The sequence below is a fragment of the Sitodiplosis mosellana genome, unplaced genomic scaffold (assembly GCF_009176505.1).
Source record: "Sitodiplosis mosellana isolate CC-2019 unplaced genomic scaffold, AAFC_SMos_1.0 Smas_scaffold_6226, whole genome shotgun sequence".
Lineage (NCBI taxonomy): Eukaryota > Metazoa > Arthropoda > Insecta > Diptera > Cecidomyiidae > Sitodiplosis > Sitodiplosis mosellana.
In genome coordinates this window covers 17286838-17302788 of record NW_022601467.1, presented here as the reverse complement: position 1 = coordinate 17302788, position 15951 = coordinate 17286838, and the positions used below count along the sequence as shown (strand labels likewise).

General features: G+C 36.2%; 2 protein-coding genes across 4 annotated transcripts in view; one reads left to right on the top strand and one right to left on the bottom strand.

The window, feature by feature from the left end:
- Positions 1–151: 151 nt before the first annotated feature.
- Positions 152–3686, top strand: LOC129578286 (uncharacterized). The gene is made up of 6 exons (XM_055466592.1): positions 152–635; positions 765–922; positions 1066–2388; positions 2486–2785; positions 2853–3459; positions 3529–3686. Exons 3-6 carry the CDS (start codon positions 1075–1077, stop codon positions 3624–3626), a joined length of 2319 nt encoding a protein of 772 aa, XP_055322567.1. The 5' UTR covers positions 152–635; positions 765–922; positions 1066–1074; the 3' UTR covers positions 3627–3686.
- A 4639-nt stretch (positions 3687–8325) lies between these two features.
- LOC129577780 (scavenger receptor class B member 1) overlaps positions 8326–15951 on the bottom strand; it is a 56252-nt gene continuing 48626 nt past the window's right edge. For all 3 annotated transcript variants that reach the window (XM_055465351.1, XM_055465350.1, XM_055465352.1), the window contains exons 3-11: positions 13947–14038; positions 13186–13343; positions 10760–10898; positions 10379–10603; positions 9924–10179; positions 9632–9766; positions 9427–9545; positions 9188–9313; positions 8326–9059 (exon numbers count right to left, since the gene is read on the bottom strand). In XM_055465351.1, coding sequence (XP_055321326.1) covers positions 8739–9059; positions 9188–9313; positions 9427–9545; positions 9632–9766; positions 9924–10179; positions 10379–10603; positions 10760–10898; positions 13186–13343; positions 13947–14038 — 1571 coding nt within the window. In that variant the 3' untranslated portion in view covers positions 8326–8738. The remainder of the gene's footprint in view (positions 9060–9187; positions 9314–9426; positions 9546–9631; positions 9767–9923; positions 10180–10378; positions 10604–10759; positions 10899–13185; positions 13344–13946; positions 14039–15951) is intronic.

Below are 15951 nucleotides of genomic sequence, written 5' to 3'. Positions count from 1 at the left end.
TTTAAATGTTAAAAATGGAACAATAAGTACAATGTAAATTGTAAACAATCTGTAAATAAAATAGTGATAAGACGTCGCATTTCAATTATCTGTCACAGTGATCCGCTCCAAAATCGATGAATTTGGCGGTTGACATCCCAAGAAACATTCATGTAACGCAATTTAGTCATTTTTAACGTTAAAAGATGTAACGTTTTCAGACTTTTTTTCCGTCAAAATCGACTGAAATTTCAGTGTAAACCAACTGTATGAATATTGGGAACGAGAAAATGTTAGATTTTAAATTAAAGAGAAAAGAATTATGTATCAATTAATAGTGTTCACAAAAATAGTATAAAATTCTATGATTTAAATTGTTCATGTTTTTGTTCATGTATTGATCCAAAGAGAATGAACTAAATGGTGAGAGTATATTTTCAAATTCATTTCTTCTGATTTTCAACGATTACGTTTTAAATTGTCCAGAGATGGCAGGCAAAACTAATGTAGTGAATATTCCCGCTATTAGTGTTGGTTCATTTTGAAGTTTGTTATTATAAACAAACCGCCGTTCACAATTTCACCATGTCATGAAATATGAATCTTTGCTTCGTTCGACTAAATTCATATTGAACAGCCAGCAAAAGGGAAAAAGGGTAAGTCATTTGAATTGTTATCGTTGTGACATCGAACGAGTGATCGAACCAAACAATACCACCGTGTGCATGTGATTTTCGAAATCAACAAACCATCGATTGTTGTGTGTTTTTTTTGTTTGTTTACAGTTTTGATCCGTAGCCTGTGGAAGAAATCTGCTGTCGAAATATCGTGAGCGTTTCGATATTTTATCACGGTGTGCGGTGTTCGTGTCACAACCAAATTCAGCTTGATGTGTCAAACTGATGCCGGTTGCACATTCACATTGATCTGAGCATTTGGAAAGGCAAGTCATTTGTTGTGAATACTGTTCGATTTACAGTGATTGTTTTTTTCGTTTTTCATTCAAATTAAGTAATTTAGAAGCAACAAAAAATCATTTCTAGTACGTTCTAAAGTAATTGTTGTGTTTTCATTCCATTTTTTCAGGGTTCAATAATGGGCAGAAAAAGGATAGGGGCACATACCATTCGTGGCAATAGGTCGAAACCGCGGAAAGTTGAAGATGGCAAGCAAAAGGAGGAGAAAGCATACTTTGCAATCAAGTTGGCCGCCACTAGTATTGTTCGACCGGAATATCGTGATCGTATTCTGCCATGGATCACAAAAACCAGCATAAAATGCACCGAAATATCTGAATTGGCGTCGCTTTTATTCCTCAACAAAGTCAGAGCTGCCACTGAACAGGCCATCATCACCGGCAATTGGGAATATTTCGACGATGGCGATGGAATGCACATCATCGAAAATTGCTTCTATGCTGTGTTGCGGCGCTACAAGGAAGACGATTTCATTATGGATCCATGGTTCCGGCATTGCTTTGAGAATGTGGACATCGAGAATCGCTCCGCATGGCCAAACAATGATTACTTCGGCAACTTGATGAAATATTTGTTCCAACAATATGGCCGTAATGTGAAGACGAATTTGGATACACATGCACAGAAACGATTGCGGTATTTCTTGAGATTGAAGGCATTCAGACAGAACTACACTAACCGGATTCGTGGCCTACCGGACACATACGATGAACGAGATGTGGCAAATGCAGTGTCATGGGCAATCAAACGATATGACGCAACAAGAGGTGATGCTAATCGCTTGGCCAAACGAGATCGATTGTTGCGTTACGTTCGAGACATTCGTGGACCAGCTGACGATGATATCGCCAAATTCACCAAAGACGAAGATACATGGTTTTCATCATTGCCAATGTGGTTGATCATGCAATTGGAAATCGAAACGCACCTCAACTGGGTTGAACAACACCACGACAACATCGTGCAAGTCATTGCGTTGCCAAACATCAAGAATTTGGTGGTCATCCCAATCTGTCATCACACGCGAAAGGCAGTGAGAATAGACGCTGATGTTTTGTATCGTATGATGTGCGAAACCGGTACCATTCCGCGTGATGAATATGGTCGGCAACATACAGTGGGCCACGTCACGTCAAAATCAAATAAAGCGTATTATTTCAATATGATTTTTAACATGGAGAAAATCAATCGAGTGTTGAAAGCAAACAAAAAATTCGAACATATTCTCAGCGATGGTGTATCGGCATCGATTCTGTACTCAGTGAAGAAAACCGTAGTCGACAAGTTAGTGGAAGATGGTTTGGTGCGTAAACGGTACTCTGATGGCTTCTATGTCTATGAATTGGGCATTGATTGGGGCATGAAGACGTGGAATGCAACCGTTAGGCGACGGATTAATAATGACAAAGAGCGAATTCATAATGGCAAAGAGGTATGTTAGCGATTGAATGCATTCTATTGTGATTGTGTCATGTGAATCCATTTCATTGTTTAATTTTTATTGTTCGATTTTTGTTTCCATCTCACAGATGAACTTCACAATCAACAGCAAGAAGTATCATTATGGGACCGAAGAAGGAGTGCGTAAAGAAAAGAGAGAGCGATGGACTCGTGCCTTTGGGCAGTTCGAAGAGAGTGATCGAAACAACCGTGTGCGATATGACCGAATGCCATCACCAAAAGGAAGCAATTGGCGTGACTACATACGGCATCGATTGACCATCATGAAGAAAGCCATTGCAGTGTACACAACCAAAAAGTACACACGTTTAAGTTTTGATCATTACATCGAGTCCAATCGTGTCAGTGACAAGGTGGCCGCAATGCTGGTAAGAATTTACGATTGAATTTTTGTTTCTTTTGAAAAAATTGAATGTTTTTGTTGTTGCTCAACAGACAAATCGCAAACGATGCATCATTAACATTGGAGCTTCCCAACCACCTGCAAATTCACCAATACAGATCAAGAAACACGTTCGATGCCCGGGCGTGCGGAAATTGGTGAAGAGTTTCAAGAAAATGGAAGGCAATGTCATACGATTTGTGAACGAAGCCAGATCATCACGATTGTGTGCCAGATGTTTCGAACCATTTCCATTGAGTACATTGAACGATCGTGTCAAGGTGTGTGAATGGTGTATGCCCGATCAAGATGATTGGCCTGATGGAATGAAGCTACCAGAGAAAATTGTAGCGGCAAAGAGCAAGCGGAAGTTACGATCAGAGCGACGAGCGATGCGACAAGCAGCAGTGCAGAATCCAAATCAACCCCGTGGTTTTGTGTCTAAGGTGATTTGCTACCGTAAAAACTGGCAACAAAACGCGGCAAACGGTATGGATGACAATGTTGAAGAGCGCAGAGGTGTAATCATTCACGACGCTGAACTCGGTATCATCGAGTACACAGATGAATATGTGCCCGAAGACCCTGTTGACGACTCTCCAGTACTGAAGACAGTTTGGCAACGTGACATTTCGGCTGCAAAATTGATCTTGTACAGAGGTATGTTACTCATTGAATTAAAATTGATGCAATAGTAATGTGTGTGTGTTTTTTTTCTCTTTGTTTCAGGGCATTGCGAACTCTTTGGACATCGGCTGCATGATGCGTTCACACGTCAACACCTCGTGTATCCAACTCGATTCCGAGTCAACTTCAACATTCATTAATATCAATGGAGCCGCAATTTATGTTTTATTTTTCAAAAGAATTTATGTAACAGTATGTTATTTGTAGTTGGTTGAGGTCTTAGTCTCCCAGACATCATCGATACCAGATATCGATGGCTATCTATATTCTATAGTCTATATAGATGTAGGTAGAGTACAGGATAATTCCTGTAGGTGAGTATCACTATTTATTAGCATATTGAATATTGATTCATAATCGTTTTTATATCATTCTAATTGATTTGTTTTTACTGCTCTTTTTCTACTTCCATTGTGACGTTAAAAATGACTGAAACTACACCCAAATGCGGGCCCAAATTCAACCGTTTACATACGCTTGGTAATGGATGTATTTGCGTTAACAATTGTTCCTTGGGATGATAATCGGGAATGCAACAAAAATGCAGGAGCATCAAGGCAATAGACTAGATTTTAGACTCCAAGATTTTTTATAGACTCCGTATGACAAAAACTTCTTAGAAAAAAAAAGAAAAAAAAACATAATTTAATTTTGATCGAAATGCAAAATACGGTTGAACGAGATAGGGCAAAAGTGAGACTTATTCAAAGAGTACTACCACTTAAATAATACTGGTACTTGGTTGTTTTTTGGCCATAGATAATCAAAATTCATTATCCTTGATTCCTCATGGTTGAGTCAGGAAATGTGATTGACATAAATCAGAGAACAATCAAATTTATTGTTTAAAAGTGTCAAAAATGTGTCTAATTTCGAGTTCGAATAATTTATTTTGTCAAATTTTTGTTTTTGCACACATTTTTATTTATAACTTTACAATCACACTTCATAGACAATTATTGCCAAAAAATGAAGAGACAACATTGACAAATAAAAATTCCCTTTGAAACAAAGTGATCCGATGTACGGTTTACGTTCTACAGGCGTTCAAATGTTGCCCGTCTAGAGGCGGTTGTATGCATTAGAGGTTTAAATGAAATACAAACGAAAGATTTTTTTAAAGTGTAACATTGACGGAGAATTTTTTCGAATCGGATGCCGAAAACTCATGCTATCTCGCTAAAACTTACGTCAAATGTTTAGCCGTATTTTTATACACATATGTATGATATTACCAAAGCATCAACAAAGCAGTCTGCTTCACCGTTATTAAATGTATTGAGCCATTTTTACGAATAATAAATGAAGAAATAACATAGATCTTGGTAAACAATTAATAAAAAAAAACTGTCTTTTATATTCGGACCAAGTATGTTAAGGACACTTAGAACGGTCAATTTTTCCTGGTTTATCAAATGAAACTAGTTTAACATAGCGGCTTTTTCGAATTTCTATCGGAACGTTGGTTATAACAAACTTAATTTTAGTTCTTCCCTCAGTCAAATCTGACCAAGTAGTAAAATTTGTTCGATTAACAATCCGTACCTCGTGGTGATATTTGACAACGTGATTTCTATTTATCTGGTTAACTATGTCATACCACATGCCGAAATTAAATTTGTATCAATTTCAAAATCAAATAAAAAAATTTTGATATCAGTGTCGATGGATGTTCTACTGAAAACTCTTGTCATGGACTCGCCTGGTACTTTGACTTTTTGCGCCAAGTATTTCACTTTTTCTTCTCTATTCTATTCTCTTGTTTCACTTTTGCTTTCTTCATTTGTATTTGTTCTTTTAAATGACGCTTCAACTTCGACGGAAAAAAACGGAGTGTTACCACTAACTTGAATCCTTGCACCAAATTCACCCGAAACTTGCATCGAATTAGATGTCGTAACGCTATCAGTCAATGTAAAGGAAACTTCGAGCTCATCTGTTGTTATTTCTTGCTCTGTCGCGTCATTATTGCAAGCAATTGCTATGATTTCTTGTGGATTTATATCATTTTGTGTACGTGTCGATATCAGTATTGCATTGTGGATTTTCTTTATATTCAAAACAACCTTAAGCGATTCCTTATTTGTTCTCTCTTCGTAGCTCCATGCACCTCACCATGAACCCCACTGAACAATATATTCGCATATTACGTTGTATTTAAGATCTTCAAATTTTTCACTAAATAACTCAATCAACTGATGACCATCTGTAATGGAAAATAATTCAATAATTTATAATATTTTCAATAGTTTATGAAAATTTGAAATTCTGAAGGCACCAAATAAAATTTGGCCGCCTACCAATGGTTTTGAACGTTTTTTGAGCAATCAAATTGAATGCATATGGACTTATACGAACAAAAGCATCATGACATAGATGGCGCATTACTATTTAATGCAATTCACACACATTGTGATTCCGGAAACGGAAAACGGATATCCGTTTTAGGGTACAAAATCATGTACTCACAGCAGATAAGTGCACAAGCACCGTACGAGTTAACCGAGTTCAATGTAAAACCAATACAAATGGAGGATGGCACGCGAGGTGTTCCATCACAAATAAACAAAATTATTTGTCCCCAATTGACGATTATGCCGATAGTAAGTACATTCTTTTGACAGAAACCGATAAGAGTTGAGTGAAAGTATCTTTAAAACAAATCTGCTGTCCAGCGAAACAGAGCAAGCAAATTTATTTGCAGACCTCCTCGGTGCCGGATCAAACATTAGAAGCTACTGGTGCACAGCAAAGGCGATTGCTAACATTTTTCGAGCACCTCGTTAACATATATTTGCTTGAAGTCGTTCGTGTCATATTTCGCTCAATTAGCACGAAATGAAAGGACGATCATTCATTACGTTCGCATCATGTTCATCTGTTCGCATAGATACGGACTTCCACATGGAATTTCAAGCTGGAAACGACAACTTAAACAAAAACTGCGCATCAATTTAATTAAACTTCATTTATTGATTTATTTTATTTGCTTATTGATAAATTTTTCAATTTTTTCCGTTTTTATTTTTATTTTTCGCAGGAATGATTAAATTAGATAAAAATAACATATGATTTGCACAATCAATATTCGAGAAACTGTTTATCGAAAAATTAAATTGGATTTTCGTTTACTCATCATTGAGATTGCATCAATGCAAATGGGTGTGTGTTTATTTTTCTGTGTTTCACTTCCTACTACTAAATTCATAGTTCATCATTATTAAATAAGTTGTATGTGTGTTTGTGTGTGGATTTTTGTTTGTTCATTTCACAAAAATTAAATAAATTTATTTATGTTTTTTTTTCTTGCTAATCTAATGTTTCTAAAAGCTAAAAGAAAATCATTCACACATTTTAAATTTGGTCAAAAGCATTCAAACATTAATAAATGTATAATAAAAATTTTGGCTAAGCCGAACAACAATTTCGTATAAAAAAATACCAACAAAAAGAAATGCTAAAAGAAAAAATTTCGTTTCCACAAATAAAATCAAACTATTTTTAAACATCTATATTTATTTACACATTTCAAATTGCATTGCATTTACAGTGGACGGTAATTTTGTGATTTATCTCCTTTCTCTCAGTTTTGGTCTTCATTTCTTCCGTTGTTCAACAGCAACAATTCATAAAAATAACACGACGCGGTTCAATATGTGTTGCGAACAAAGAAAATTTTTGCTAAATGGAAGCCTGAGTGAGATTCATAAATGGGTAAAAATTATATGGTTCGACCATCAATTCTAAGTGGCTGCAAAATGGCAAATGGCCGACTCGATGGCAAACTACAAACAATATATAGTTGAAATGAAAGGTATCTGTACATTTTTGGACTGTTTTTTTTTTGTTTTCTGTTTCTTCTGTTTGATTAATTTGCTTTTATTCCATCTACCTTCTCCACCCCGTTTTCATCTTTGCATTGATAGACAACAGAAGAAAATTGCACTTTATACTCTCAGAATTCAAAGGAGGCAAACTAAAAAACATATAGTGTAAAACATCAAATTACCCACTGTTTTTTGCCATTGTAGGCAAAATGTCAGTTTACCTCCACCGTATTAAAATTGTCGGCAAAATGTCATTTTACCTACATTGTGAATACAATGGAACAGCGTTCCACCAAAAATGTAGGTAAAATGACATTTTGCCGACAATTTTAATACGGTGGAGGTAAACTGACATTTTGCCTACAATGGCAAAAAACAGTGGGTAATTTGATGTTTTACACTATATGTTTTTTAGTTTGCCTCCTTTGAATTCTGAGAGTAGGCTTAACGCGATTGAGCTAACTGCTATGTGATAACTGACTGAGCCAAGAATCCACAGACTGATCAACAAGAAACAATCGTTATTTTTTTTTTAATCTTCTTCATAGCCACGCATCAATGGAAAATGGAGTCCATTTATATAAACCTGCACAATATAGTGTGGCCATAGCTTCTCCTCCCAATTTCACTCCTCACAATTTACTATTAAATAAGGCTAAACATCTAAAATGATTTACATGACATGGCAAACAAACATTAAATAAACCTACGTTAAAATATTTAATTATACAAATAATAATAATAATAATTTTTAGCACACAATTTTAAACATTAATTTGGCTTTGAATGGACCATAAAAGCCATGCTCCCATCGCGCGATTCCGCGTCTATTCTCCTTTTTCTTCTAAAAACTACGGTTTTAATTAAGCTAAAACGATCACAATTTCAAAATTTGAATGGTTTTCCGAAACATCGTATGTGTCTAATGCCTAGGATGCCTATATCTACTGTTCCAAGGACATTTTTGCTACTTCACAAAATTGGTTGGTAATTTCGTCTTCTTCATATTCAATTTTTCTTCTTCTTGCATTTGTTTCGTGTGAATTTTGTTTGAGACATTTTTGCAACGATTTTGGCTTAATTTATTTTTGTGACAAGTGTTGGTATACCCCATTGGTCAACTGAAAATGACCAATCACCAGTGTTTCAAATGCTGCGATATTCTATAAATATTGAATAGACATGATAGCTTTTCGGAATGTTTAGCGCAAAATCAATGGCAGTCACTGTCAATATAATAAATCGAGAGGCAAACAAGTCTTTTTGTTCGTTTTCTATTGGATCATGGAATTTCTTTTACATTTTCTTCTTCCGTTTTTTTTTTCTCTTCTAAGCTAGGAAATTAAATTAAGTGTATACATTCTACACGGTAATTATCAACAGAAGTTGTGTCAATTACAATGATATAGGAAAGTATTGGTTTCACTATGTCAACAGATCGATGTCGTTTGTGTTGGTTTTAAGTAGCATATAACTGTCACGTTGATGATGGTGCATCATTATTCGGTGTTGATGTTGAACCAAAAGGCTGCTGCCACGGCGCAATGATCGTCGCCCCATTTCCAACAATTCCACCGTTGGATCCGAATGGAAGACAAAATTTTTGTAGGCACGCACAAAGATGAACATTAACATAAATGAACCGGCCAAAATCATACTGTACGATAGAATTGGCAATGCAGCCGGACCAAACACCGTTGCCAAATAGATCCAGCGACGTATTGATGGCGTTAACTCGGCAATACCCTATATTTTCAATGGAAATCATACATGGTCAATTTAACGCATCTTCTCTTTCAGTTCACAAAAACGAAGAATTTTTGGAAATTCTGAAAAATCAAACGAAAAGAAATGAAACCAAAGTGAAAGCCTACCTCTTCGACCCAAATGATGGGGAACATAAAGCTGCGGAAATTCTTCAATGAATTTATGTAAATCGATTGGTCAACTTTCAAGTTCAATTGAACTCGCACTTTTCCTTCCAATGGTACGCCCAATTTCTGTATGAAAATCAATTGAAAAGGTTTCAGATGAGTAAACAATGTTCAATAAACGGAACAAAAGGAAAACAATCAAGAGATCTAATGGAAAATGCGTGAAATAAGCTACTCACCGGTTGAATTTTGAAATAGGTTTCGTGTTGGCTTTGATTCGGTTTCAAACCATCGACAGCATCCAAAAGTGCTGGGTCGGCCAAATAGAAATGTGGATTTGATATGTACACTGGAGCGCCTGATGGATTCAAGAAAATATTTCAATTTTATTAATGAAATTACATCGAAAGGGAACTAAATTTGGTGGAAAACAAGAAAACTTACTGTATTGACACGGGCTAATGTTCTGAAGTCCTCTTGCTGCCTTGTAATCTTCAGTATCAAAGCATGAATTATTCGGATTGTTTGCCGAATCACCGTAGATGTTATCGGGTGTGCCGTAAAGATCAGCTGGAATGCCTGTGAAACAATAACATTCGATTGGTTATTTCAAACATTTTCATTTCAAACTCTCAGGACTTTTGCAAATTGCGAAGCAATTCGTAAGGTTCGAGTAAAACAAAGAGCCGAGCTAAACAACAAGAATATATCAACAAATTAATTGATTGTCACTTACCATCCTTGTAGACGGTGTTACGGAATTCAAGAGGTAAAATGCGGCACAAATCCTTATCGTAAACGTATCTAATGTCGGATTTCGTGTATTCTCTGGGTGGAAAGAAGGATCCTTCGGATGCGGTAATATCGGTGCATGGTTCACTATCCCAAAATGGTAACGAGTTCTGTCCATTCAACTGATCCAAATAACCAAACTTTTCCATACCATTGTGACCAGTGTTGATTGTGGAGACTTCGGTTAAGGTTCCGTTGCGCTGCAGAAGAGAAAAAAAAGGTAAAATTAGACGATTCGTATTTCATCGAAGCAAACCCATCATGCGCCTGAACGTATGCAATATATCAACGCATCAAATATTCATTTTTGAAGTTGTTATCCATCAAGAAGAACCATTAAATCGAGTGGTTTATTGATATTTGTTTCAATTAGTCATTCGAATGTGTGATGATACTTACGCCAAGTAGCAGGCCCATTTTTGACATGTCTGGTCGAATATTGCGCGGATAAAATGTGTGCGCCATATTCACCAGCGTATCTTCGTACCCAAATAGGAGTTCGTTAACCGACACCGATATGAAAGGTTGAAACTTCGGCCCGTACAGTAGCCTCGTCATCGTTAGCGCAAATGATACGCCGGCTCCAAGTATTGCACCAATTTTATTCGTTTGCGACGATAACGTCTATTCATATGGAAATTGATGGAATGGAAAAATCGATATTATTGTAATGCGATTTAAATGAATGTAAATGTTTATGGGTTTTTCTGTTCAAGATCAACCGATCGAAACAGGAAAAGAAAAAGCAAGAAAAGAATGTGTTTTTCATTGATTGCATACCAGTAAGGGGATATTTGGTGTCATAACACGAAGATTTCTGTCAATACTTAGTTCAGGCACAAATTGTAGAATCTTCTTATGTTGATAAGTAACCGTATAGTTATCATGAAATTTTATGTTCACTTTTTCCATGTCCTCTCTGAAAAAAAAAACACCCAAAGAAAAGAAAAACAAACAAAACCATTACAAAATTGATTCATTCAAATGATTGCGAATTGATCGGAAGTCGCATATAAATTTTTTGTTTAAGACCATTCATTTCGCCAAGTTCATATTCCAACGTGAACACATTTTTTTTTTGTGAACGGTTTGGGTTGCGAGATGAATACGTATATTTTTTTTTCCATTCGTTCGTTCGTTTATTTAATTTGTGTGCGCTGTGAGTTGATGCTGTCGTTGCGAACCGGTGTCGCAAGGCAAGTGAGTATATCGATTCACCATATATTTTGTGAGTCAAAAACCTCTATTCCGAACCAGATTTATGTTGCAACACTAAACTTAATTGTCAACAAAGAACTTGAAATCTGTCATTCGATTACAACGAGTGCAGAAGAGACAAAGCGAAAAAAAAACCATTCATGAAATTATTCTATAAATTTCAATGTATGAGAGGCGAAGCGAGGCAAGCAGAATAACAACAGCAACAGCAACGAAAAAAAAGAATGGATTCCGATTGCAGTCCAATGGCGTAGAGCAAAGACAAGTGCATTCGATGTGTGTGTGTGCTGCTTTTTCTTCATCTTCTGAATTCAGTTGTTGTTGTTCATGCGCCGTTTTGTTTCATGGATATAACTGGATCATAAGGTATTGGAATACAGGTAAGACGAGTTTTAAAACCAAAAAATACTTTGGATCGACAGTGGCTGTAACTATTTATCAGCATCCAATGAGATTGTCGATAGACAGAGAGAAGCGACGATTTTACTTTTTGCCCACAGAGTCGGCTATGACTTTGAGGCACTGAAACGAAACACTTGCTCATTTTACTGATCCGGCTTCGATACATTCGCACATTGCAATTCTTTGCGAGAGCCTTTTCAAAAGCGAGAAATTGGTCTTTCTGTGCATGTGCATATGCATGGAGAAAAAATTCCATTTTTGCAGGATTGAACGAACGAGCTAAAACCTACATACATCGCCGGTAATTGAAGGTGCCAGGCGGCTGCAGCAGCAGCAAATCATTCCAATGCAAAGAATTAAATTGCTCTTTGTTCCTCTTCAATGTTTTACTGGCAAATCACACGAGGCAATACATTCTAATGTGCAGCATCATCTCATCAGCATTTTCAAATAGTTCAAAAGATCACAGCAATATTCGAATACCCGCACAATAAATTACAAACTAAATTACACAGCAAACACTGCGTTTTATATGAAAATGAAATAAAGCCGACGATTTATCATAGTCGCAAAAGAAGAGCCAACAATCAGACAATTCCACATTATTTATTCATCGTTGTGATCATCGTATTAGGTGAAATCAATTTTTCCAGTAAGTGTTGAATCGTCAGTGTGGTTTTGTGCATGGTTCATTGAGTTACGAGTCATCGAAGACGACAGTGCTGATATGAGTAAATATACGAGTTTTACTTGAATTATTTGATGAAATATCGGAATTACTACCGCTACCGACCACAGAACATCTTAATCAATCGCATTCTCTACAAAGAAGTCCCATCAAACGATGTGATGATCGATGCGATAATGCACCCACGATCATTTTCATTGATTGTTTGGCAGCGGTTTGTTGTTTATTGTAATCACACACATATTGCTCATCGAAAGCTTTCATGTACGCAGGGGACCAATTTAACAAGAGACAGAATAACAAAGGAAATAAATTTTCAGCAAATCACACACACACACACACACACACACGAAAATGGACGAGAAGTCAGAAAGAGAGAATTAAGGAAGTAGTTTTCTGAATGAATTGCGCTTTAACACGAATGTAATGTGTGTCTTTTTCTTCCCCATGCGTTCTCTCTCTCATCTCAAAATGCTGAATAAATGTTTCCACGGCATACGGCATATTGGCAATAATTCGATTTTTACTGGAACAAATATTTTATTCATTTGATTGCCTTTATTGAAATATTATTTATTTTATTCTGCGATTCATTTTCTTCTTCCGCCACAACACACAAACACACAGCAACTTTGTATCTTACGAAGCGAATAAACGGCCATAGAATATTGAAATGATATGAAAAATGATGTGATCACGCAATATCATGTTTTGTCATAATTTGTCAATTCGCGTTGTTGTTTTTCTAAATAAAAAAGGTCTTTGAATTGAAATGTCGGTGTTCCGATTTGACACGCGCGCCAAACAAATGAATAGCAACACGAATGGTCTTTATTGAAAAGAAAATCTAAAGATTGTTTCAAATAGAAAAGAAGCGAAAATAAAACAATCAACTTACCTGTACACAAATGGTCCAATTTCAACCAATTTCGGCTTTTCACCATTCAGAAACCCATCGGGATTCGTCACATTGAATATATAGACTTTCGTTAAGCGTATAACACCTGGCCGTTGCCAGTAATGGAAACTAAGTGTATTATTCCAAAGTCTTAAATTCTATTGTCCGACACATCCGCAATGAATGATGGTGGCCAAAAGAGGAGAAAAAAAAGAAAAATGAAAATTATTATTTGAAAGATAAAGTTTTTTTTTTACAAAAAAGAGAAAAGCAACCGTATTCAAAAGAAAAATCGGTGTTCATCTACGTGTTACATGACACACTCCACTATTGTGGAATTTGAATACTCCCATGAAAAAAAGACAAACAGTTTCATTTCCACAAATTGTTTTGACTTGACAAAAAAAAAACATACACACAAACGGTCTCCGAATCGTTGTCATGTTCAAGAGAATCTCATGATAAAATTTTATGAATTCAATCTGTTTTTTTTATGGATTTCAATGTAAAAGAGAACAAACGGCCGTTTACAAAAACGACATTAAAACAGAATGAACTTGAATTTATAAGCAGTTCAACAGAGACAATAATAATAATAATAATAAAAAAATTATAATACGATACATTCCACGCCGAAATAAACACCGAAAAGAGAATTGCATAAAATTAAGTGTACGAAAGCGAAAAATGGACTGAAACACACAGACTTACACACAGACTTACACACACACACAAGTGAAGAGAAGGAAAAAAGCACTCACCTTTAAAATAAAATAATCTATCCATGGAATAGATGATAAAAGTACACCCACGATGAGTGTAATTATTCCTAAAATTATCACAGCAACACTATCTACATTGGGCGCAAAACGGAAAAAAAGAGAAAAAAAAAACAAAATAATTTAATTATGTACAGAGTAAAAAATTGAAATTGAAGAGCGATAAATTTATGAGCATAAAATTGTAATGAAAAGCAGAGACCAACAAATTAACACGACGAAATGAGATGAAATCGTGCCTGTGGAATTTTAATATGATCAATGAGAATTGCACATTCTCATTACCCTACTTCATAAATTCTCATCGAACACAGCAGCAGCAGCGGCAGTAACAACAACGGTGACTACCGCCTGCTGTTGTCGTCGTCGTCGTCGTCGTTGAACATAACGGCATTGCTTGCAAGTGCATTTCAAACAAACAAAATATGTAATAAAAAGTAATTTGTTAATTGAACACCAATGCCAAATGTTAAAAGGTAGCCTTTGTTTATACGTCGAGCTATTTAAGCGGCAGTGCGTATTTGTGCGTGATTTCCTTTTCTTTGCGTTGTTCAAATCGAAGTTCGTCTTTTAATAATAACATTCAATTTACACCTCATTATCCGATCTAATCAATTAGCGTCAATGGGTGTAATGTGTATAATTTGTTTGGTATGTAACAAATGACTCTAAATATTTTTTTTTCTCCAACCAATTTTCTATTCATTCAATTGTGTTCGATTCTGCTTTTCTACGGTATAGAAAGGGCTTAAGCACATTGAATATTTATTCCATTGATGAATCCAAAGAAGACAAAGCACAAATCTTTCAAACACACACGCGACTTTGTCAATCGAGAACAAAAAACGAACCAGTAAATAATACGAAGAACAAGTGTTCGATTGGCAAGCGGTAAATGCGCGCACGCGACCCGAATTACATACTTAGATAGAGATCTCTGTTTTTTTTGTGTTTAAACACAGAATAAAATAGAATCGAATGGATTACATGCATTTTTTGTTCGAGTATTTGTTCGCTTTATTGTCCGAAAAAAATAGCGTGGATGGTTTGGTGAGCTTTTTTTCCCAATGGACATGACTGGCACGTGAGCATGTGTGTGTGACGAAAAAAATGAGCTACGGTTATCCAGCTAAAGAAGAAAAAGAAGCAAAAACGCAAATAAATGCGCGTAAATTCTGTTCATTGATGTATAATTCGATGTTACAGTCGTCGTAGTTGGTGCTGCTGCTGCTGCTGCTGCTGCTGCTGCTGCTGCTGCTGTGGCCACCGTGATTACCGTTGGTTCCGTGTGCGCACAACGCGCTGTCTTTCGCTTTGTTGCATTCATTCCAATGATTATTATACAATTTACGAACGAAAACAAAAACTATGCACTTGTAGAAGAGAACGATTCAGCGTAGTCTTTTTTTTCCGAAAGCATTGATTTGGTGTAATTATTGTGGTCTCCATAAATGTGCAATATACACAAAACCCAATAAAATAGTTATTAAGTATTTAAACGGAATCTAAATGCGGCACGACCAAATCGTACTCATATCTTTGTTTGTTTCGTTTGTGCAGCACATAGACACACACACACACACACACATAGAACGCATCGTACACACAAGCGACGGAATGGGAAAAAAAGCATTCGTTGACTCGGACGTACCACAAATTCGTTCGTATTTTTGACGATAAATTATTATGACGAAGGAATGCACCGATCGAAAGAGTTGATCGCCGCCGCACAGCGAACAGTATCAACGATTCGAAACATTAAAAATTATACAATTATTTATTGAGTTAGCCCGTAGAGTGGAGTGCGTTTTGCCTTCACTCATCCATTGAGCATGTGTGCGCCGAATATGCACGAACGCGAGTGCTCGAGAGTATGAAATGTGTTCGGTAACACTCCAAAAACAAGGTCATGTACCTACGAGTCAGAAGTAGAATTGCATTTTCATCATATTCTGAAGATTTAATTTGTTCGCATTGAGCTGCTTGC